The following is a 21,558-nucleotide window of genomic DNA, read 5'->3' on the forward strand; positions in this document are numbered from 1 at the left end:
TTCTCTCATATTCAAAATTCAGAGGAAGTCGGTCCCCCCTCTTCAAAATCAATTTGAACTGAAAAAAAAATTGAAATCATTACCTTTCTACCCTGATTTGGAGGAAACCCTTTAAAGACGGATTCCCTTGTCGTTGTAATTTTATTTCCAAGGCTACAGTTTTAATTTATCAGTTCTTCTTTACCTCGTCATTAGTTTATCCAATGGGAAGCCCTACTGAATAAAAATACCCTGCTTCCCCTTCACCCAGTTGTAAAATCAAATGACTCGGTGGCAGTTATTGTGAAAAAGAAAACTTTTTTTTTTTTTTTTTTTTAACTCGGGAGTGTGGGGGGAACACCACCAACAAAAAAAAACCACAAACCGAAACCCTGAGCGGGCAGAAAAGTCCTTCCCGGTCGGGCTCCTTAATGCACCAATCACAGAATACCTCTGGTGTACGACCAACAGGAGCCAGCTGTGCTCTCTCCCCGTCCCCCGCCTTAAATGAGTTACAGAAAAATTCTGTTAGTACAGTATGTCGGAAACAGCGCTTCTTGCTGCTCCGGCTGTGTCCGATCTTTGAGCTAAAGCCTCCGCTGAAAAGCTGAAGAAGGCGGCAGGAGGCTTCAAAACCCGTAAGTCCTCGGGTCCCAGCTGATCACCAAGGCAGTGTCTGCTTCTAAGGAGCGCAAAGGGCTCTCTTTGGCTGCTCTTAGCTGGCGCGCCAGAGGGTACGATGTGGAGAAAAGCAACAGTGGCATCAAGTGTCTGGTGACCGGGGGCATCTTGGTTCAGACCAAAGCACCCGGGCCTCTCATTTCTTCAAAATCAGCAGGAAGTCGGGAGAGAACAAGGAAAGTATGCCGGTTAGGAGGAGTGGAGGGGACAAAAACAAAAAACAAACCCCACAACCAACCCCAAAACAAACAATGGCAGAGCCTATGAAACCAGCTGTGAAGCTGCCCAAGTCTGAGAGCGCGAAAAGGAGCCAGAAAAAATGCCAAGAAAGCAGCCAAGAGCCCGGAAAGCGTTAAAAACGACGCAGGCCAAGAAGTCAAAGCGTTGAAGCCCAAGGCTGCCAATCGGAAGCTAAGGAAAGATGAAGGCAAAGAAGGCGGCGCCCAGGAAAAAGTGAAATGAAAGAAGGTTCTTGTCATTCAAAGAAACCCAACACCATCCATTCCTACCCCAAAATTGCTGACGAGGTTCGTTTATTAATAAACTCACGGTACTTTTCATGGAAGGGAGAAATTCCCTTTTCGATCTTGCCCCTTAAAATCACAGGAAAGGGACCAATAAATCATACTTTGGTGGGCTCATTGGGAGTGAACATGAAGCAGCACCCAGGAAAAGGGGTTTATTTGTGTCATTCGCGCCCTAGAGCGGACGCCCTTGCTAGAAAGCAAATAAATGGGAACACTTTTACAAATCGATTGTAAAGCTTTCGTTTTCTTGGCGTTCGTTGTACTAAGAAAATTCAATACTAGGGCTGGAGTCGAGCGTCTATAAATTGTTAGGGGAGTGAGCGACTATAACCACGCTTCTTGTGAGAGGGAAGAGAGGAGTTGTGCGCGCCTGAGAAAATGTAGCTTCGGCCACCAGGTGGGGGTAAGGAGAAATTTGGCGATCACCTATAGACAAGAGTCCCTTTTCTAGTCTACTGGTGAGAACAGGGTTAAGTTTGAAAAGCCTGCTCCGCTGTGCAAGGATTGGCTCGTAACAATCCGCACAGCTTGATCTTTTAAGGGGAAAAAGGCATTATATGAACGCTGCTTTGCCACCCTGGTGAGGAAAGAATGTAGAGAAGATTGTACCTAACACCAGACGCCCAACTGAAGTGCTGCTGGTTAATATTTCACAACAGTAAAAGCATAGCTATTTTCTATTAACGTATTGTTTACTACTATGAAAGTGAGTGATAACAGTTCGTTTTTGATTTTTGTGGGTGGCTCTGAAAAGAGCCTTTGGGTTGGTGTGTTTTTGGAGTAAAGATTCCGGTTTCCTGTTCTTCGGGTTTCACTTGCTCTTTGCCTTGTGACTCTCGGTTTTTTTGGGCAGCAGCACGGCCTGGATATTGGGCAGGACACCCCCTTGAGCGATCGTGACTTTCCCCAGGAGTTTGTTGAGCTCCTCGTCGTTACGGATGGCGAGCTGCAGGTGACGGGGGATGATCCTGGTTTTCTTGTTATCCCGCGCCGCGTTGCCAGCCAGCTCCAGAATCTCAGCGGTCAGATACTCCAGCACCGCAGCCATATAGACCGGGGCGCCAGCGCCCACCCGCTCCGCATAATTACCTTTGCGGAGCAGCCGGTGCACACGGCCCACCGGGAACTGCAGCCCAGCCCGGGAGGAGCGAGACTTCGCCTTAGCCCGCACCTTACCTCCCTGCTTTCCTCTGCCCGACATGACTGGTGTTCGCGTCAAACAGCGCTCACGCTAACAAAAGTAAAATAGAGATAAGAATGATCTTGCCACAGCCCACCCTACCCTTATATCCTTTCTATTTGAAGAGGTAAACGCTTTTGATAGGCTGAAATGGCCTTAATCTCTAAACAGCCAATGGTGACACGGATCTAACTCTGGCCAATAGTGGGATTCGACGCACTGGTGGAGAAGTCTCTTGCGCGTCCACCCAATAGTAAACCGTCAAGGAGAGTCGTTATTTGCATAAGGACTACTGCAGTAGCGGAGACAGTTCGTGTGTATTCAGGCTGAATAGCAGTAGCTGTGTGAGTGAGGGAAGCACGCAGAATAGCAGTTGTTAAAAATGGCTGAACCATCAAAATCTGCTCCGGCTTCTAAGAAAGAATCTAAGAAAGCTGTAACTAAGGTCAAAAAAAAAAAAAAAAAGGGGGATAAGAAACCTAGGAAGAGCAGGAAAGAAAATTATTCCATCTATGACAGGTTTCAGAGTAGCAGCCCTGTTAGTCTATATTTGCAAAAGAAAAAGCAGTACTTGTAGACCTTAGAGACTAAGAAATTTATTAGAGCATAAGCTTTCGTGAGCTGCAGCTCACTTCATCGGATGCATTCAGTGGAAAATACAGTGAGGAGATTTATATACACAGAGAACATGAAACAATGGGTGTTATCATTCACACTATAAGGAGAGTGATCACTTAAGATGAGCTAATACCAGCAGGAGAGTGGGGGCAGAGGCAGGAAGAAAACCTTTTGTAGTGATAATCAAGGTGGACCATTTCTAGCAGTTGACAAGAACGTCTGGGGGGGGGGGGAACATGGGGAAATAGTTTTACTTTGTGTAGGTTTCAGAGTAACAGCCGTATTAGTCTGTATTTGCAAAAAGAAAAGGAGTACTTATGGCACCTTAGAGACTAACCAATTTATTTGAGCATAAGCTTTCGTGAGCTACAGCTCCGATGCATCCGATGAAGTGAGCTGTAGCTCACGAAAGCTTATGCTCAAATAAATTGGTTAGTCTCTAAGGTGCCACAAGTACTCCTTTTCTTTTTACTTTGTGTAATGACCCATCCACTCCCAGTCTCTATTCAAGTCTAAGTTAATTTTATCCAGTTTGCAAATTAATTCCAATTCAGCAGTCTCTCGTTGGAGTCTGTTTCTGAAGTCTTTTTGTTGTAATATTGCAACCTTTAGGTCTGTAATCGAGTGACCAGAGAGATTGAAGTGTTCTCCGACTGGTTTATGAATGTTATAATTCTTGACATCTGATTTGTGTCCATTTATTCTTTTATGTAGAGACTGTCCAGTTTGACCAATGTACATGGCAGAGGGGCATTGCTGGCACATGATGGCATATATCACATTGGTAGACGTGCAGGTGAACGAGCCTCTGATAGTGTGGCTGATGTGATTAGGCCCTGTAATGGTGTCCCCTGAATAGATATGTGGACACAGTTGTCAACCGGCTTTGTTGCAAGGATAGGTTCCTGGGTTAGTGGTTCTGTTGTGTGGTATGTGGTTGCTGGATTCTTACAACTACAATACCCACCTGCTGAAGTGAAGAAACAGATTGACAGAGCCAGAAGAGTACCCAGAAGTCACCTACTACAGGACAGGCCCAACAAAGAAAATAATAGAACGCCACTAGGCATCAGCTTTAGCCCCCAACTAAAACCTCTCCAACGCATCATCAAGGATCTAAAACCTGTCTTGCAAAATTTCCAGCCTGCAAGACGTCTGCTGCTGCCTCCAAGGGAACTAGCCAGACAAACTGTGATCAAGGACACCAATCTTTCTCCACTTGGAGGATTTCTTACTGCAGAAAGTGTTCCAAACTACCCACCATGCAGTAAAAGAGCTATAATACTGGACTTTAAATCACTTATTTGCATATATTGTAAGTAATAAATCAAGTAACAAATGATTGGAGCCAAATTAAGCTTTTTTGTGTTCTCCTGAGCCCTTACATCAGGGGTGGACAAACTTTTTGGCATGAGGGCCACATCGGCGTTCCGGAAGTGTATGGAATGCTGGGTAGGGAAGGCTGTGACTCCCCAAAAACCCTGGCCCCTCCCCCCTATCTGTCCCCTCCCACTTCTTGCCCCCTGACTGCCCCCCTGAGAACACCCCTGTGCTCCTTGTCCCCTGAATGCCCCCCTCTTTGGAGGCCCACCCCTAACCACCCCCACGGGACCCCACCCCCATCCAACCCCTCTGTTCCCCTTCCCCCGACCGTCCCCCCAAAACCACCCCCCCATCCAACCGCCCCCTGTCCCCTGACCGCCCCAGGAATTCCGTGCCCCTTATCCAACTGCCCCACTCCCCGCCCCCTTACCATGCCTCTCAGAGCTGCAGGAGTGGCAGCCGCGCTGCCTGGCTGGAGCCAGCCATGTCACTGCACTGCCCGGCACGAGCTTGCAGCCCCGCAGCCCAGGGCGCTAGCGGCAGGCAAGCTGAGGCTACAGGGGAGGGGGGACAGCATGGGAGGGGCTGGGAGCTCAAGGGCCAGGTAGGACCAAACGGGATACAAACCAAAATATATCGGTTTCAGAGTAACAGCCGTGTTAGTCTGTATTCTCAAAAAGAAAAGGAGTACTTGTGGCACTTTAGAGACTAACCAATTTATTTGAGCATAAGCTTTCGTGAGCTACAGCTCACTTCATCGGATGCATACTGTGGAAACTGCAGAAGACATTATATACACAGAGACCATGAAACAATACCTCCTCCCACCCCACTCTCCTGCTGGTAATAGCTTATCTAAAGTGATCACTCTCCTTACTTATGCTCTAATAAATTGGTTAGTCTCTAAGGTGCCACAAGTCCTCCTTTTCTTTCTCCTTACAATGTGTATGATAATCAAGTTGGGCCGGTCTCCCTTTCTCCCTCCTCCTTTCTCACAATAAATGTTTCAGGCCTTCTACAGACAACAGACTCCTCTACTGCACAAATTTGATTTATTCCATGAGCATAGTCCATCCTGGGACTGAAAGAGACAGTTTTTCTGTTTAAAAAATAGTATGTGGTTATAATATGAAAAACCACAGATTTTGTGGGTTCATATGATTGACTACCCTTAAGCCTGCTGTTGTATATTAGTCTTTTCCTGCATTGTGTTAATATGGCTCTAATCTTGCTTTACAGGTGAAGGAATGTAAGAACTAGTTATAAATTCTGTGGAACAGACAAAATTACTGATAATACTTTTTAATGATTTGCAAGTGTGATGCTCAACTTTAAGCAGAAAGTCCCTGAAATCCCACATTTGAAAAAGTTATATGTGGACATTAAAGTCATGTTGTTCCTCATGCTGTTCCTACTCAAATAAAAATAATGTATATTAATGAATAGTTTAGGATGATCCACATATACTGAATTATAATATTAAAATACAAAGAAAATTGCTGAATGGTAGAAAATAAGGGTTACATTTTGTTAGTTTAAGGCTGTGTAATGTTGATGTTATGCTAATGATTTATAATAATATAGACTGTGAAATGAAAATCAAATGATAAAAATCGGGATAAATGTATAAATGGGTCTGAGTATTGTTACATAACATTGGTTGGAGGAAAGCTAATGAATATGTCATATGGAAAGATATAAAAAACTGAATGAACAAGTGCCCATATCAGAGAATACCCAATTAAATACCAATCATGAAAAGGAGAAGAGCTTCCTGCTATCCAGGAACTCATTAACTTTGGCCCATAATTGTTCCATATTATCTGTTTATTACTGTGACACCATATGGAATATGGGGGACACTTAAGGATATTATGAATATCAATATTGTAAAATTGTAATGAGTTATGCCAGATAGGCCATGTAAGGTATCTGCAAAAATGTTATAATTTGCCAGATATGATCATCTCATTTATGTGTTTTTATCACCTTTGTATAATGAGTTATAGATATGTATGTATGTGTCTATTTCAAACTTGTGTATGCTTCTGGGTGACACCCCCAGTAAGTTTGGCATCAGCACTGCCTAGCCTGCTTGATGGCCCACTAAGGACCATCAGCTATACAATTGACCCATTGAGAAAAGGCAGATACACCTTATGACTCAGCAAGGCTTTCAAGCCATGTGCTGGGCAGCTTGTGCTTGAAACAAAGGAAGCACAGGCTTCATGGCAAAAGACTATTAAAGGCAGCTGCATGGTCTTCATTCCTGCTTCTTACCTCTGAAGTAACTTTTTTCTGCAAAGGAAGCGCTGAACAAAGGACTGAATGACCCTTTCAAGCTGTGGATGTGTTCCAGAGGGACTTTCAAGCTCTACGATACAACCGCATTTTCTCCAAACCCTCAGAGACAAACACCTACAAGATCTCTATCAAACATTCTTACAACTACAATACCCACCTGCTGAAGTGAAGAAACAAATTGACAGAGCCAGAAGAGTACCCAGAAGTCACCTACTACAGGACAGACCCAACAAAGAAAATAACAGAATGCCACTAGCCATCACCTTCAGCCCCCAACTAAAACCTCTCCAACGCATCAAGGATTTACAACCTATCCTGAAGGATGACCCATCACTCTCACAAATCTTGGGAGACAGGCCAGTCCTTGCCTTCAGACAGCCCCCCAACCTGAAGCAAATACTCACCAGCAACCACACACCACACAACAGAACCACTAACCCAGGAACCTATCCTTGCAACAAAGCCCGTTGCCAACTGTGTCCACATATCTATTCAGGGGACATCATCATAGGGTCTAATCACATCAGCCACACTATCAGAGGCTCGTTCACCTGCACGTCTACCAATGTGATATATGCCATCATGTGCCAGCAATGCCCCTCTGCCATGTACATTGGTCAAACTGGACAGTCTCTACGTAAAAGAATAAATGGACACAAATCAGATGTCAAGAATTATAACATTCATAAACCAGTCGGAGAACACTTCAATCTCTCTGGTCACTCGATTACAGACCTAAAGGTTGCAATATTACAACAAAAAGACTTCAGAAACAGACTCCAGCAAGAAACTGCTGAATTGGAATTAATTTGCAAACTGGATACATTTAACTTAGGCTTGAATAGAGATTGGGAGTGGATGGGTCATTACACAAAGTAAAACAATTTCCCCATGTTTATTCCCGCCCCCCAGTGTTCCTCAGACGTTCCTGTTAGCTGCTGGAAATGGTCCACCTTGATTATCACTACAAAAGTCCTCCCACCCCCCTCCTGCTGGTAATAGCTCATCTGAAGTGATCACTCTCCTTACAGTGTGTATGATAACACCCATTTTTTCATGTTCTGTGTGTATATAAATCTCCTCACTGTATTTTCCACTGAATGCATCCGATGAAGTGAGCTGTAGCTCACGAAAGCTTATGCTCAAATAAATTTCTTAGTTTCTAAGGTGCCACTAGTGCTCCTTTTTTTTTTTTTTGCGAATACAGACTAACATGGCTGCTACTCTGAAACCTATTAATCTTTGGGGCATTGAATGATTTTCTATAGGCTAAAAAGATGTGATTGTCTGATTAGCCAATGGTAATGCAGATCTAACTCTGATCAATAGCGAGACAAGACGTGACAGGGTGACTTGTCAAGTCCAATAGGAAAAGAGGAAAGAGAGGTTTCTTTTTTGCATGAGGTTATATAAATGAGGGGCAGCAGCAAATTTCACACATACTGCTTTTTGTAAGAACGTTTAAGGTAGAGCTTTAAGGAAGTTATTACATTTAATAGTCTGAAAATGCCTGAACCTGCAAAATCTGCTCCAGCTCCAAAGAAGGGGTCTAAGAAAGCCGTGACTAAGACTCAGAAGAAAGGAGACAAGAAGCGTAGAAAGACAAGGAAGGAGAGTTATTCCATCTATGTATATAAAGTGCTGAAGCAAGTTCATCCAGATACTGGAATCTCTTCTAAGGCTATGGGTATAATGAACTCTTTTGTAAATGACATCTTTGAGCGTATCGCTGGGGAAGCGTCCCGCCTGGCACATTACAACAAGCGCTCGACTATAACTTCCCGGGAGATCCAGACCGCTGTGCGCTTGTTGCTGCCCGGCGAGCTGGCCAAACATGCTGTGTCTGAAGGAACCAAGGCTGTTACCAAATACACCAGCTCCAAGTAAACATCTGGATAACTAAATCTATAACCCAAAGGCTCTTTTAAGAGCCAACCACCTTTTCATTCAAAGAGCATAGCATCACTGACAAGTATCATTTGTGCTTTTCAAATTGCATCATGTCATTAGTGAAGAGAAAATATCAGGCAGGCATTAAGTTTTACATAACTATTTCTAAGTAATTTATCAGCAAACTTTCTTCTCAAACCTTATGCAGAAAAGGAGCCTGGATTCTCTTTACTAATTATAGTAAACAAGCATTTGTATTTGCTACAGTCTAGGTGAAAGGATTCTTGTCTCTTCTTTAAAAGTGATTAAAGCCCCCCATTACTGCAGTAGCATTATTATTCAAAGGTATTTAGACCACATCTTAGCAATACATTAGGTTCATTATGTCTAAAATTGATTTTTAATTTTCTGAGATCTCACTGGGTTTTCAAACTAATCATTTTTGTCACTCTCCCCTAATCTCTCATTCCTCCCTTCCATCTCCCCATCCCTGAAAACTTTTTAGCCCTTGAATTAAACCAATTGTCAATTTCTTACATCAAGACATTAAAAAACAAAGTTTTCCTTTTATTTTCAAGCGCTTTCTCCCTACTTAGCCGTAAACTCCTTAAACCTTCATTTGGCCAGTGTATAGATTTATAGAATTACAAATAGGTTAGCTATTCTGAAGAAGTTTGTTGAAACCGAATTTTAAACAAAACACACATAGGAACAAGGATCAGATCTGATTAAAGAGTCATAGCATCACAGTTATTACTCTATTACTTTATACTATAGAATTATATACTATAGGTAGTAATCCTCTAGGATTTCACTTTGATCCATTCTCACCTGTTTAGCTGGAGGGGTACAGAAAGTTTGATTATGGTATATTATCTAAAATGGTCAGTTCCACTACCTTTTTATTTTCATGGCTGAGAAGCTAGTAGTCATTTTGTAGTCTTGAAAAAGCTACAGTACAAACTAAAGAGGAAAATGAAGTTTCAGTTAATTAGCAGGAGTTGGAGCTGGCCCTTTAAATATCCTGGATGAGCTTTAACCTCCAAACCCATAAAGAGTTGGGCTCGATATTTCAGGACATTAACCAAGCTCGTGGCTGTCAAAGTATTTCTTTTCCTGGTCTAAGTGTAAATGACATCATCGAGGATCATCCTCATAGATGAGACCAGAGATAGATACATTTCACCCCGACAGCAAACGCGGTAATAGAAGGTCGGTAGTACCTAAATATTATCTCGAGGTATTTTTCTGTGATACTTAAGTCCACTTTTACTATGATCATTTTCTCCTTTACCATATTCAAACATTTTATTAGACATCTTCAGTAATAATAAAATGACTATGGGCTGCTGGCTTTTATAGCGCGCCTACGATACATTCGACCTGCTTGAAAACTGAGTTGAGATTTTTTGGGGGGAGAGGAACGGGTGAAAGTTTATTTAATGATACTCCTACTCCTTAAAGCCAGATATTGAACATACATAGCCTGTTTTTTTGGGGGGGCTGATTCTTTGGAGACAAGTTATTTCGTTATTATAAAACTAAATAATAACTTGATTTCAGTATATAGATATTGCGCCTGGTTATTATAAAACTTCTCTTTTCACAATCACAACTGAGGTTATAAAGCAGGACATAAGCAGAATAAACATATCCTTTATAAGGTGCCGGTGGCCCTCCGTCTGAAAGGAAGAAAAATATAAGGCATTTATATCGTTTAAAAGCAGCAAATTAAAACACAGAAAAGAACCAGAACAAAGAGATTTTTATACGTTCGACGAATCACGTGATTTAAATGTTCTCCCCTCTCTCTGGGAGTGGTGCTGCTCGTGCTAAGTTTTCTTCTTTTGAAGAAAGGAAGTGGCAATAACGTTCAGAGATACAGATTCGATCACTTTGAAAACGATATAGTCACATCCCCGAGCCACACACACAAAAACCCCGGGGTGGCAGATGTGTGATAGCGAGCTAGGAAACTGGTCACTAGGTCAATGATCAGTTGAAAGTGAGTTTGAAAAGCAAGAAACAGAGGGGGAATTCACTCTGAACAAGGCGGGCTTTTCAAATTTTCATATTGTCCAATGACATTTGGCTTCTTCGAAACGGCCAATCAGAAAAGAGAATTTAGTTATAAATACCGCCCGAGACGTACAGCTCTTATTCAGTTCAATCTTTTCTTTCTGGCTCAACGTCTTTTTCATAGGGACTAGGTGTGTTAATATGGCCAGGACCAAACAGACAGCTCGTAAATCCACCGGTGGCAAAGCCCCTCGTAAGCAGCTGGCGACTAAAGCTGCCCGGAAGAGCGCGCCTGCAACTGGGGGAGTGAAGAAGCCTCATCGTTACCGACCCGGCACCGTGGCCCTGCGAGAGATCCGCCGCTACCAGAAATCCACTGAGCTGCTCATCCGCAAGCTGCCCTTCCAGCGCCTGGTGCGTGAAATCGCCCAGGACTTCAAGACCGACTTGCGCTTCCAGAGCTCGGCCGTTATGGCCCTGCAGGAGGCCAGCGAAGCCTACTTGGTGGGGCTCTTTGAGGACACCAACCTGTGTGCTATTCACGCCAAGAGAGTAACCATCATGCCCAAGGACATCCAGTTAGCCCGGCGTATCCGTGGTGAGAGGGCTTAAAGGCCGTCCATCATCTTCTAATGATGAAAACTACTCTAAACGACCCAAAGGCTCTTTTAAGAGCCACTACATTCACACTGAAAGGAGCTTTAACATGTTCATACGGTCCGTTTCTGCTGAGTGCGGAACCTGTCAACGCTTTTCTCCAGTGAAAATTGCGGACTAAATATAAACATTTTATTAAAAGCAGGAGGTAGTTTACTAATCCTCTAACGTTCATTCTTCAGCTATCTATCTTTTATGATTTATCTTAAATTTGTAATTCATTACCATCAACACGCCTAAACACAAGTAATTTACTATTTAAGCTAGCCATTTATTGTTTTGCTCATTTTAAAAATTGCATAATTCCATTGCAAATTTAAATGTACAAGTCTGCAGATAAAACTAAAAGGTTACGTCAGTGCCCCCAAAAGCAGTGCTATTATAAATTGAATTTGATCAGCACTGCTTCTTGCTATTAATTGTCCCCAATGAAAGATCGTGTTTATTGTATTTTTATTTTTTAAGGAAATAATGCATTACTGCAAATGGGCGTCGGGGCTTCTGTTTTGAATTACATTTGTGGAAGTTCAAAATGAAGTCAAGTTTGAAGCTTTATAAAAGAAGTATTTCACAGCAAGTAAGTCCGCATCCTCCAAAAAGTCTTGTGTTCAAGCTATAAAAGCATAAAGCTCCTCTCCGTGTAACTGCAGTAGCTTTTGGAAGAGCCTTGGGATCGTTTTAGTGTTTCTCTGTTTCTCAAATTGCCCAGAAGATGGTTGGACTTTTCTCAGCACCTTCAGCCCGGATACGCCGGTACACGGAAGGAGGCAAATGTCATTGGGCAATTTGAAAAATTGAAAAGCCCGCTCTGTGCGTAGAGAAATATGCCCCATCCCTCCCTTGTTGATTCGTCAAAGTGAAGCTCATGGGCCTGGTACATAAACCCTGCGCTTCCCTGAGTGGCCCCTTTCGTAGTTTCCTCTGATTTTTTTTTTAAACAAACACTTTCACTCTACAGCATGCACTCTCCAGTATTTCTTTGTCGTTTCTTCTGCTATACATATTGTTGGTCGGGAATTTTGACTTTCAGACTAACCAAATCTGTGATCATGAACATTATTCAGCTTCCTCTTCTTAGGTACAAACAATCATCATGAGCCCCAATGTCCGGCGAATAGGAGGGTAATAAACTGCAGGATTCGAATGCATAGAAGAATCCCTTCCTTCTCATTTAATTTTGTGCTTTAATTTGCATATTTTAAGATAGTGATATCCTACAGTTCTTCCTCGGACTGTGTGGCACGCACACCTCCTGGAATATCTGTTTACTCTCTTCTGGTACTCCTTAAAACCTAAAATCTGACAGAGGGGAGGACTTCATAGTAATTAGTTGTGATGGGGGGAGAGGTAGCTCACTTTGATGGACATCCAGCCAGCCAGTTAGCTGTAAAATCCCTCTTGGTAGCTGTTCTTTACTTGCTTATCACAAGTTGCAATATTTAATTACTAAAATAACAAAAAATAGGGATTTTATTTCCATTGTGAATTTGTCCTTTCTCAAAAGAACCACACTGTATTTAATATGTAGCTTTAAGGAGCTGGAGAATCATTAAATAAAGTCTCTTCTTCTACCCCCTGGCTTTCCCAGTATCCCATGTCAGTTTTCAATCAGAAGGATCAGTGTATAAAAGAGCCATTCAAGCCAGCAGTTAACATCCTTTTATTAATAAATGTTATTATTTATTATTGAAGACATCTTAGAAAATGTTTGGATGTGGTAAAGGAGGAAAGGTACTTAGGAAACATGACTCTCGACATCACAGAAAAAGGCTCTAAAAGATAATCCAGGAATCAGTAAACCGGCCACCACCGCCTCATCTGATGAGCCATGAAATGTACAGCTTGTCTCCTCTATGAGGAGACCTGCTGAGTGTAGAAAATGTATCCAGAGAAGTTTCAGAGTAGCAGCCGTGTTAGTCTGTATTCGCAGAAAGAAAAGGAGTACTTGTGGCACCTTAGAGACTAACACATTTATTTGAGCATAAGCTTCACTGAATGCATCCGATGAAGTGAGCTGTAGGTCAGGAAAGCTTATGCTCAAATAAATTTGTTAGTCTCTAAGGTGCTACAAGTACTCCTTTTCTTTTTATCCAGAGAAGGTGATTCTCCCAAGCCAGTAAAAAGAAAGACCTTAACAGCTATGGATGTGGTTTATACCCTGAAAGGTCAGGGCTACACTCTTTACAGTTTCGGAGGTTAAAGTTCATTCAGGATTATCCATATCTATATATCTACAAATACAAAAGTTCTTTTAAGGGAGAACTCCAACTCCAGCCAATGAGTTGAAACTTCAGTGGACACATTCAGTTACGATGTAGCTTTTATAACACTATAAAAGACTTATGAGCGTCTCTTCTCAGCCACTAAAGTAAAAGGGTAAAATAAATTGACCAACCATAGATACTTAAAGGTAACAAAACTTCTTTTCACAATGGCAGATAAATAGGTTAGCATCCTGGAGATTTAGTAATTTAAAGGGTTTTATAATATAAACTAATAGAATAATTGTGTCAATGTGATTCCATAATCAGATCTAATCCTGGTTCCTGTGCATATTTTGTTTTAAATTCCACCTTACTGAAAGTTCCTCAGAACAGATACCCCCTCTCTAATTTCACAAACATGTTCACAAATTAAATACATTTATGGATAAGTTGAAAAAGCTGCTTTGAAAATGGAGAAGAAGATAGGGAAATTACTTGATGTAAGAAAGGAGTTGGTTTTATTCAGCGGCACTCTCTAAGGACTCTTTTCAGGGACAGAGGAAGGATGGGGAGAAACAAGAGATTTGGATTATAGTTTCTAAGATTTTTAGTTAGTAAGCCCAGTGAGATTCCAGCGGTTTAAATTTGCTTTCTATAAGTGTGATTCTGATATGCTGAATGAATTTTAGGTGAATACCAGTTTAATCATACCTTCATTTCAGCAGTTTGGGGATATTAATCATTTTATATGATAGATAAGAAACCTATATCTTCTAGAATACTATGACACTTCAAGTGCTTATTTACTAGTAGCAAAGAGAAATCAGCCTCACTTTCTCTCTAGGTATGGTGTGGGAATAGAGAAGTTTACAGACAGCTTGCTTGAGATTAGAGTTTTGTAAAGCTTCCTTGCTGTGTATTATTAATTATGATAATTAATTATTTACTTTCAAGCCACTGGATGCAGTTTGAAAAATACAATCGATAGTAATAAGTGATGTTCTCCTCATTGAATGAGAAGGTGGATGGCGGCTTGTCTACATTACCAGCCAGAGAAATGGGCAGCAATCGATCCAGCAGGGGTCAATTTATCATGCCTATACTGCTGTGTCTACACTAAACACGATAAATTGACCACCGATCACTCTCGTGTTGACTCTGGTACTCTACCTTAATGATAAGCACAAGGGGAATTGATGGGAGAGAGTCTCCCGCTGACACAATGCAGTGAAGACACGGTGGTAAGTAGATCTAAGTACATCAACTTCAGCTATGTTATTCACGTAGCTGAAGTTGCATAACTTAGATCGATCCTCCCTCCTCCCCCCCCCCGTAGTGTAGACCAGCCCTTAAAAAGCCTTTGGGTTACAGATTAAGATAGCCTACTGAGAAACTATTTACTTAGAACTGGTGTACTTGATGTCCACAGATCAACACTATCAGGCTCAGTCAACCTAAGGTATGCAACTCCAGCTATGTGAATAACATAGCAGGAGTCAACATAGCTTAGGTCAACCTTTTGCGGTCTACACCCCGCTGGACCGACAGGAGAAACTCTCCTGTCAACATACCTTACGCTTATGCTATGTAACTCCAGCTACGTGAATAACGTAGCTGGAGTTGACATACCTTAGGTCCAGTTACAGTTGGGTCTACATCACGGGGGAGGGGGGGGTTTGGGGAGGGTGTCAATGGGAGAAACTCTCCTGTCGAATTACCTTACTCTTCTTGACAGGGGTAGAGTACAGGGGTCTACTGGAGAGCAATCTGCTGTTGATTCAGTGGTGTTCACTAGACTACCCTAAATCAACCCCTGGTGGCTGGATCTCCACACACTGATCTTCAGGTAAGTGGAGACAAGTATGCCCTCAGAAACAGCATGTTTGGCCAGCTTGCCTCACAGCAGGAGACTCTTACAGCAGTCTGGATCTTCCTGGAAGCGATTACAGCTCTTGTTGTAATGTGCCAGACGAGACGCTTCTCCAGCAACACGCTCAAAGATGTCATTTACAAAAGAAAAGGAGTACTTGTGGCACCTTAGAGACTAACCAATTTATTTGAGCATGAGCTTTCATGAGCTACAGCTCAGCTCTGTAAGTTAGTCTCTAAGGTTAGTCTCTAAGGTGCCACAAGTACTCCTTTTCTTTTTGCGAATACTGACTAACACGGCTGTTACTCTGAAACCTGTCATTTACAAAAGGGTTCATTATACCCATAGCATTGGAGGAGATGCTAGTGTGCGGATGAACCTCTTTGAGTACTGTATACACCTAAATAGAGTAACTTTATTTCGTCATCTTTCTGCGCTTATTGCCCTTCTTCTAAGGGTATGTCTTCACTAATCCCCAGATAGGAAGGCAGCGATCGATCCAGCGGGGATCGATTTATCACCTCTGGTGGACTCATGTACTCCAGCACCGCGAGAGGTGCAAACAGTGGACAGGGGGAGCAGCAGCAGTCGACTCACCAGGGTGACAACACCACAGTAAGTTGATCTAAGTAGGTTGACTTCAGCTACTTATTCACACAGCTGAAGTTGCATAACTTAGATCAATCCCCCCCCCCCCAGTGTAGACCAGGGCTTAGTTATAGGAGCAGGCCTACACTACGGGGTTCAGTGGACCTAAGTGAAATAACATAGCTGGAGTTGACGTTTCTTAGATTGACTTATTGTGGTGTCTACATCAGGTTAGGTTGGCGGGAGAAACTCTCCTATCGATTTACCTTATGCTTTTCCTTCCAGTAGAGTTTGGGACTCGATGGGAGAGCGATCTGCAGTCAATTTAGTAGGTCTGGTAAGCTTTCTTAGAACTTTTCTTAGGAGCAGGAGCAGATTTCAATGGCCCAGGCACGTTGATAGCACCTATTGGGCTGTCCCTAGCCATTTTGGTGCCCTGTGGGGGTCCCTAGGCCTCCACGGGGGGGCTGGCCCCTTCCTCCAGGAAATGGAGCGACTCGGTCCCAGCCTGCTCCACTCCCCTGGCTCCCAGCCACGCGGTCCGCGAGGGCGGTTCCCCCCTCCCAGCAAGCCTGGGAGCCAGGGGAGTGGAGTAGGCTGGGGCCGGGTCGCTCCACTTCCCGCAGGAAGTGGCCAGCTCCCCTTCTGCGGAGTCCTGGGGTGGGGTCCCATACAGGCCTGGGGCTAGCTCCCGTCCGCTGAGGCCTGGCTCCCAGGCTTGAAAGCAGGGGGGAACCGCCCCCGAGCACTCGCCGGCTGCAAGCCAGGGGAGCGGAGCAGGCTGGGGCCGGGTCGCTCCACTGACCACGGGGTGAGTGCAGGGTCGGGCCTGGCTGCAATCTTCAGGGGAGTGGGGGCGGGGCCGGAGCAGAGCAGGGGCGGGGGCGGGGGCTTGGGGAAGAGCCTGAGCAGGGGCTGGAGCAGTACGCAGCTGTACGTTTCTGTCTCCAGTCAGCTCAACAACATGCACACGAACTCTGGCGGGTGCCTGTTTATGGGCATCTTGTGGAAATGACTATTCTCTTTCCTAGTTTCCTATTGCATGGGAGACACCTAATTCTCCATGAACGTCACATGGAACTTTATGATTGGTCAGAATTAGATTCGCGTCACTATTGGCTATTCAAACAATAGCTTCCTTTTGGCCTATCACAAAGCATTTAGCTCCACACACAGAAAGGCTGTAAGGGCGGGCTGGGAATTAAATAGCCTGAGATATATATATATATATATATATATTACTGGAGAAAGTATAGTACCGTAGTTGATTTCTAGAAAGTGCTGATCATGTCCGGCAGAGGAAAGCAGGGAGGTAAGGTGCGGGCTAAGGCGAAGTCTCGCTCCTCCCGGGCTGGGCTGCAGTTCCCGGTGGGCCGTGTGCACCGGCTGCTCCGCAAAGGTAATTACGCAGAGCGGGTGGGCGCTGGCGCCCCGGTCTATATGGCTGCGGTGCTGGAGTATCTGACCGCTGAGATTCTGGAGCTGGCTGGCAACGCTGCTCGGGACAACAAGAAAACCAGGATCATCCCCCGTCACCTGCAGCTTGCCATCCGTAACGATGAAGAGCTCAATAAGTTGCTGGGGAAAGTCACGATCGCTCAAGGGGGTGTCCTGCCCAATATCCAGGCCGTGCTGCTGCCTAAGAAAACTGAGAGTCACAAGGCGAAGAGTAAGTAAAAACGACCAAGAAGAAACGGAAAGCGTTGCTCCAAAAACCATCGCAAAGGCTCTTTTCAGAGCCACCGACAAAATAAAAACAGAGCTCGGTTATCTTTCGCTTTCTCTCACTTTAGGAAAGAACCGATTAACATAAAATAAGTTTATTTTCTTTTTGAAATAATTAATACTTGTAGCATTGGGCGAAGATTAGGATATTAACGGAGCTGTATTAGACTAATAAAGAAAATGGTAAAGGAGTGTCTGTAATTGTCTCTCGAAGGGAATTTACAGTGGCAGTTGTCACTAGCCAATCCTTTCACAACGCGGGTTTTTTCAAATTGAGAGCACAACGCCATACAGAGGCTATTGGACTCCAAGACTAGTCTGTTTTAGATTGCTTGGCAAGTTAAAAAGTGTTCATAATACAGATTTCTATCGTAGGTTGAACAATTAAGGTAAGAAAGGAACAAAACACTTTCTGGGAGCGTTTCACATTCATTCACAGTGGTACACGTCAATAAGTATTTTATTCCTCCTTCCCCAGATTAAGTAAGGAGAAGGAAATGTTTGCCTTTTATGGAAAGCACCAGGATGTTAGATTAACCTGGTGTTTCAGCTCCTTTTGGCAACGGTCGGATGGGTGGCTCTTAAAATAGTCGTTGGGTTTATTTGCGTGGGAAAAGCCCTATCAGTAATTTCACTGCTTTGGTCCCGCCGCTTAGCTTTCCTGTTTTAGGTTTCCTTGGCGTAGGCTTGGCAGTCGGGCTCGTAGCTGTCTCGTTTAGCTTGGCGGCTTTTTGGAGGGGACTCCTGGCTGCTTTCTTAACAGCTGTAGCTTCTGTATTCTTGGCCCCCAAACTCACTTCCAGGGCTACAGTTTTTGGCAATTGGTTTCTAAGGCTTTGCCACTGGCTTTTTCTTCTGCGCCTTTTCTTTGGTTTCCTTCCTCGGCTTGTTAAGTTTAAAAGAGCCAGTGGCGCTAGAGCCTTTGATCTGGACCAAGATATCCTGGGTCACCAGGCTCCTGAGTCTCAGCTTGATGCGGTTGTTGCTTTTCACCACATCGTACCCTCTAACTGCCTGAGCCTTTTGAAGGGGTTTCGCTGCCTCCTGTTGCTTTCTAGAGCAGTTTCCTACATACTAAGGTGGAGCGAGAAGAAGGGAGGGAAAGGACAGCTGGTGCCCGTTTGTCATACAGCTAGAGCTGCTCTGTGATTGGTTCGCTGCGAGCTAGAAAGGACTTTTCTCCTAGCTCAGTATCTTTTTTTGAGTTAAAAACTTGTACTTTTGTACAATATCTGCCACAGAATCATCTCATCATACAGCTGAGCGAAGGCGAAACAGGGTATTTTTATTCAGTGCAGCTTCCTGTTGGAGACACTTAAAGATGAACCAGAGACAGAAGAAACGTGTGTTTTTTCCAAGGAAATGAAATCCGTAAGGTTAGAAATAAAATTTCAACTACAATGGAATCTTCTTTAAAGGGTTTTCTCCAAATCTGTGTAGCAAGGCAGGGATTCAAATTAATCTGTACAGTGCAAATTGAGGTAGAAAAGAAACAACAACACAAGCCTGATTCCTCAGCTTTGAATATGGGTGAAGAATTAATAATAGAAAACTTCTGCTAGTATGTAGGAACTTCTGCTGTCTCTGCTCCTGGAGCAAAAGCTTCCTCTAAAAAGCTGAAGATGTAGAAGGCCCCAACCAGCATCAGATCCCCATTGTTCTAGATACTGTTCCAATATAGAATAGGAGATTGTCTCTGCCCCAGAACCTACACTCTAAAAAGACAGGACTGAAAAATAGTTATCAACAAACAACAAAAACTTTTTGGAGGATTAGGGCTGGAGCAATGATGAAAAATGCCTGTGCATTAAAGTATGGTTGCTCTGAGGCGCCCCATGATAATGCTGCTTAAGTACCCCTGTGAGCCAACGCATCGGGGTTGGGGAATCCCTCAAATATTGACTGCTTGGTGCAGAGACTGTTTCCCTATCTTTATCATAGAGAGATACTTCAATTTGGCCCCACTAGGTCACTCACCTTCAAGTTTTCCACTTCTCCCCCCACCACTTACACAAAGCAATCAACCTGCATGCATCCATCTCCACTACCCTCTTGTATTGGAGAAGGGAGGAAGGGTTTTCAATTAAACATAGTACTTTTTTTTTTTTTTTAAATTAAATCACTTTCTTTTATGAATGTTTTAGGAGGGGTGGTCTAGTGGTGATGGTTGGGGGAAATATGTTTTCTAGCTTTTCAGATCCCTTTATTTCAAGATGCAAATCAGCAAAAAGACAAAAGAATAGCAGAATTTAAGAGAACGCAGAATTTTAATCTTATGCTTGCAATTCAGGCCTGATCTACACTACAAATTTAGTTCATCACAAATCACCTTGAGTCAACCTGTGCATGTGTCTACACTCAAATTTATCTCTGGGCAACATAACACTCCACTATGGCAACACAGTAAACCACTTCCCCTAAGAGCCTGGAGCCTGGCTGACATATTGAAGTTGACCAGTTCCCAAGTGTAGACATTGCATGACGTGTGTTGACCCTAACAATCCTCCAGCAGCTGTCTCACAATGCCCAGTTCCTTGAGATGGCTCTGGTCACTATTTTTAACTCCACTGCACTGGGATCAGAAATGGGAGATCCCCACCCCCAACCACACAAACCCACCTGCCACGTATTTTTGAAATGCCTTTTCCTTATTGCACACCTTGACCACGACATCTAACAGCTCTCCCTTGTTGAGTGCAACTGCCCAACCAGCGATGCCTGCTCCACTTACTAGATGTGCTTCTGCCTGGTATAGATGGGAAGCATTTGATTTTCTGGGCCTGTGGGGAGAAGAGGCTATGCAAGCACAGCTATGGGTCAGCCCTAGAAAAATGGATATCTCTGAACATGAGGATACAGGCTAAAGGACATGACAAGGTTCAGCAGCAGTGCTGTATGAAAGCAAAGGAATTCTGCCATGTATACCACAAGGCCAGGGAGTGCAACAATCGATCTGGTGTTGAGCTGTTGTCCTGCTGCTTTTACAATGAGCTGTATGTCATACTTACTGTGAACAGCAAAGAAGAGGGGAGAGATGTGGCAGGGGGCTCCAGCCATGCCACAGCCCAGGACCTGTTCACAACTCTGCCATAATCTACCCAGTCCCAACAGTCTAGCACAGATGTACCCGATGAAGGGGAAGAGACCTCAGGTTAGAGGTCTATGCATTTTCCCTTACTATGCTTAATTTAAAAGATGGCAACCGGCTCAACCCCAAGTTAATAAGACAAATGTATGAACTTTTCATTGTTTTGCTTGTATGAGAAGAGGTAGCAGGATAAGAAACAGAAGTAGAGTTGGCACCTGCTTTTCATTCCCCTTATTGAGCTAGGCAGGAGGTGGGTAGGTATGTGGCACATTTTGTCTATGTACACAGGGATGTCTCTTTATCCATCTGAGAGATGTCAATTAAACTTTCATGGAGATGCTCTGCAGTCCTTTCCTGACAGTTTCTAGGAATGGCTGCCTTCTATTTCTTCCTCTGCAGTAGGACATTTCCCCATGCCACCTTGCAATGACTTTGGCTGGCACCACCGCAGTAAGCAGGCACAAGTAGCAGCTGCATTCTCTGTGGGTTTGCCTACACTTATAACACACTGCAGCAGCGCAGCTGCATTGGTGCAGTTGGGCCACTATAACACTTCGGTCAAGAAGCTACTTATGCTGACAGGAGGGTCTACTTCCATTGGCATAGGTACTCCACCTCTCCAGAGGCAGTAGCTAGGTTGTTGGGCTACACCAGGGGTTAGGTCTGTTTAACTGCGTCACTCAGGGGTGTGAATTTTGCCAGGGGTCTCCTCTCCTGTTTGCACTTTGCCAAGATCTGACTGCTGTGACTGGCTAGCCTCATCCTTTGTAGAGAAGAGCTCCTAGCTGCATGCATCTCTGACCTCCGAGTCGTCCTCTGCCTCTGGGTTCCCCTCCCCCTCCACATCCTCGTCCAAGATTTCCTCCTTCTGGCTCAGTCCATTCTTGACTGGCACGCGAGCCACC

At 43.8% G+C, this 21,558-nt stretch overlaps 4 protein-coding genes across 4 annotated transcripts; 3 read left to right on the forward strand and 1 right to left on the reverse strand.

Annotated features, from left to right (window-relative positions):
* Positions 1 to 1,714: 1,714 nt before the first annotated feature.
* LOC311512979 (histone H2A.J) lies at positions 1,715 to 2,774 on the reverse strand. The gene has a single exon (XM_084614488.1). The coding sequence runs from the start codon at positions 2,386 to 2,388 to the stop codon at positions 1,999 to 2,001; it is 390 nt and encodes a 129-aa protein (XP_084470614.1). The 5' UTR covers positions 2,389 to 2,774; the 3' UTR covers positions 1,715 to 1,998.
* Positions 2,775 to 8,118: 5,344 nt separating this feature from the next.
* Positions 8,119 to 8,500, forward strand: LOC311512601 (histone H2B 8; the record flags this gene model as incomplete). The annotated part of the gene is made up of 1 exon (XM_084613917.1): positions 8,119 to 8,500. The coding sequence occupies one exon, from the start codon at positions 8,119 to 8,121 to the stop codon at positions 8,497 to 8,499; it is 381 nt and encodes a 126-aa protein (XP_084470043.1). The 3' UTR covers position 8,500.
* Positions 8,501 to 9,639: 1,139 nt separating this feature from the next.
* LOC311531192 (histone H3.2) lies at positions 9,640 to 11,354 on the forward strand. Its single transcript, XM_084648368.1, has 2 exons — positions 9,640 to 9,714; positions 10,706 to 11,354. The coding sequence occupies exon 2, from the start codon at positions 10,723 to 10,725 to the stop codon at positions 11,131 to 11,133; it is 411 nt and encodes a 136-aa protein (XP_084504494.1). The 5' UTR covers positions 9,640 to 9,714; positions 10,706 to 10,722; the 3' UTR covers positions 11,134 to 11,354.
* Positions 11,355 to 17,058: 5,704 nt separating this feature from the next.
* Positions 17,059 to 21,409, forward strand: LOC311514874 (histone H2A.J-like; the record flags this gene model as incomplete). Its single annotated transcript, XM_084617608.1, has 3 exons — positions 17,059 to 17,509; positions 20,583 to 20,716; positions 21,356 to 21,409. Exons 1-3 carry the CDS (start codon positions 17,128 to 17,130, stop codon positions 21,407 to 21,409), a joined length of 570 nt encoding a protein of 189 aa, XP_084473734.1. The 5' UTR covers positions 17,059 to 17,127.
* Positions 21,410 to 21,558: the final 149 nt, after the last annotated feature.

Source organism: Lepidochelys olivacea (genome assembly GCF_965140295.1).
Source record: "Lepidochelys olivacea isolate rLepOli2 genome assembly, chromosome: 1".
Lineage (NCBI taxonomy): Eukaryota > Metazoa > Chordata > Testudines > Cheloniidae > Lepidochelys > Lepidochelys olivacea.

What these genes read in the sequence shown, in the direction of transcription:
- LOC311531192 (XM_084648368.1), top strand. Translation starts at nt 10,723, where the DNA reads ATGGCCAGGACCAAACAGACAGCTCGTAAATCCACCGGTGGCAAAGCC.
- LOC311512979 (XM_084614488.1), bottom strand. Translation starts at nt 2,388, where the DNA reads ATGTCGGGCAGAGGAAAGCAGGGAGGTAAGGTGCGGGCTAAGGCGAAG.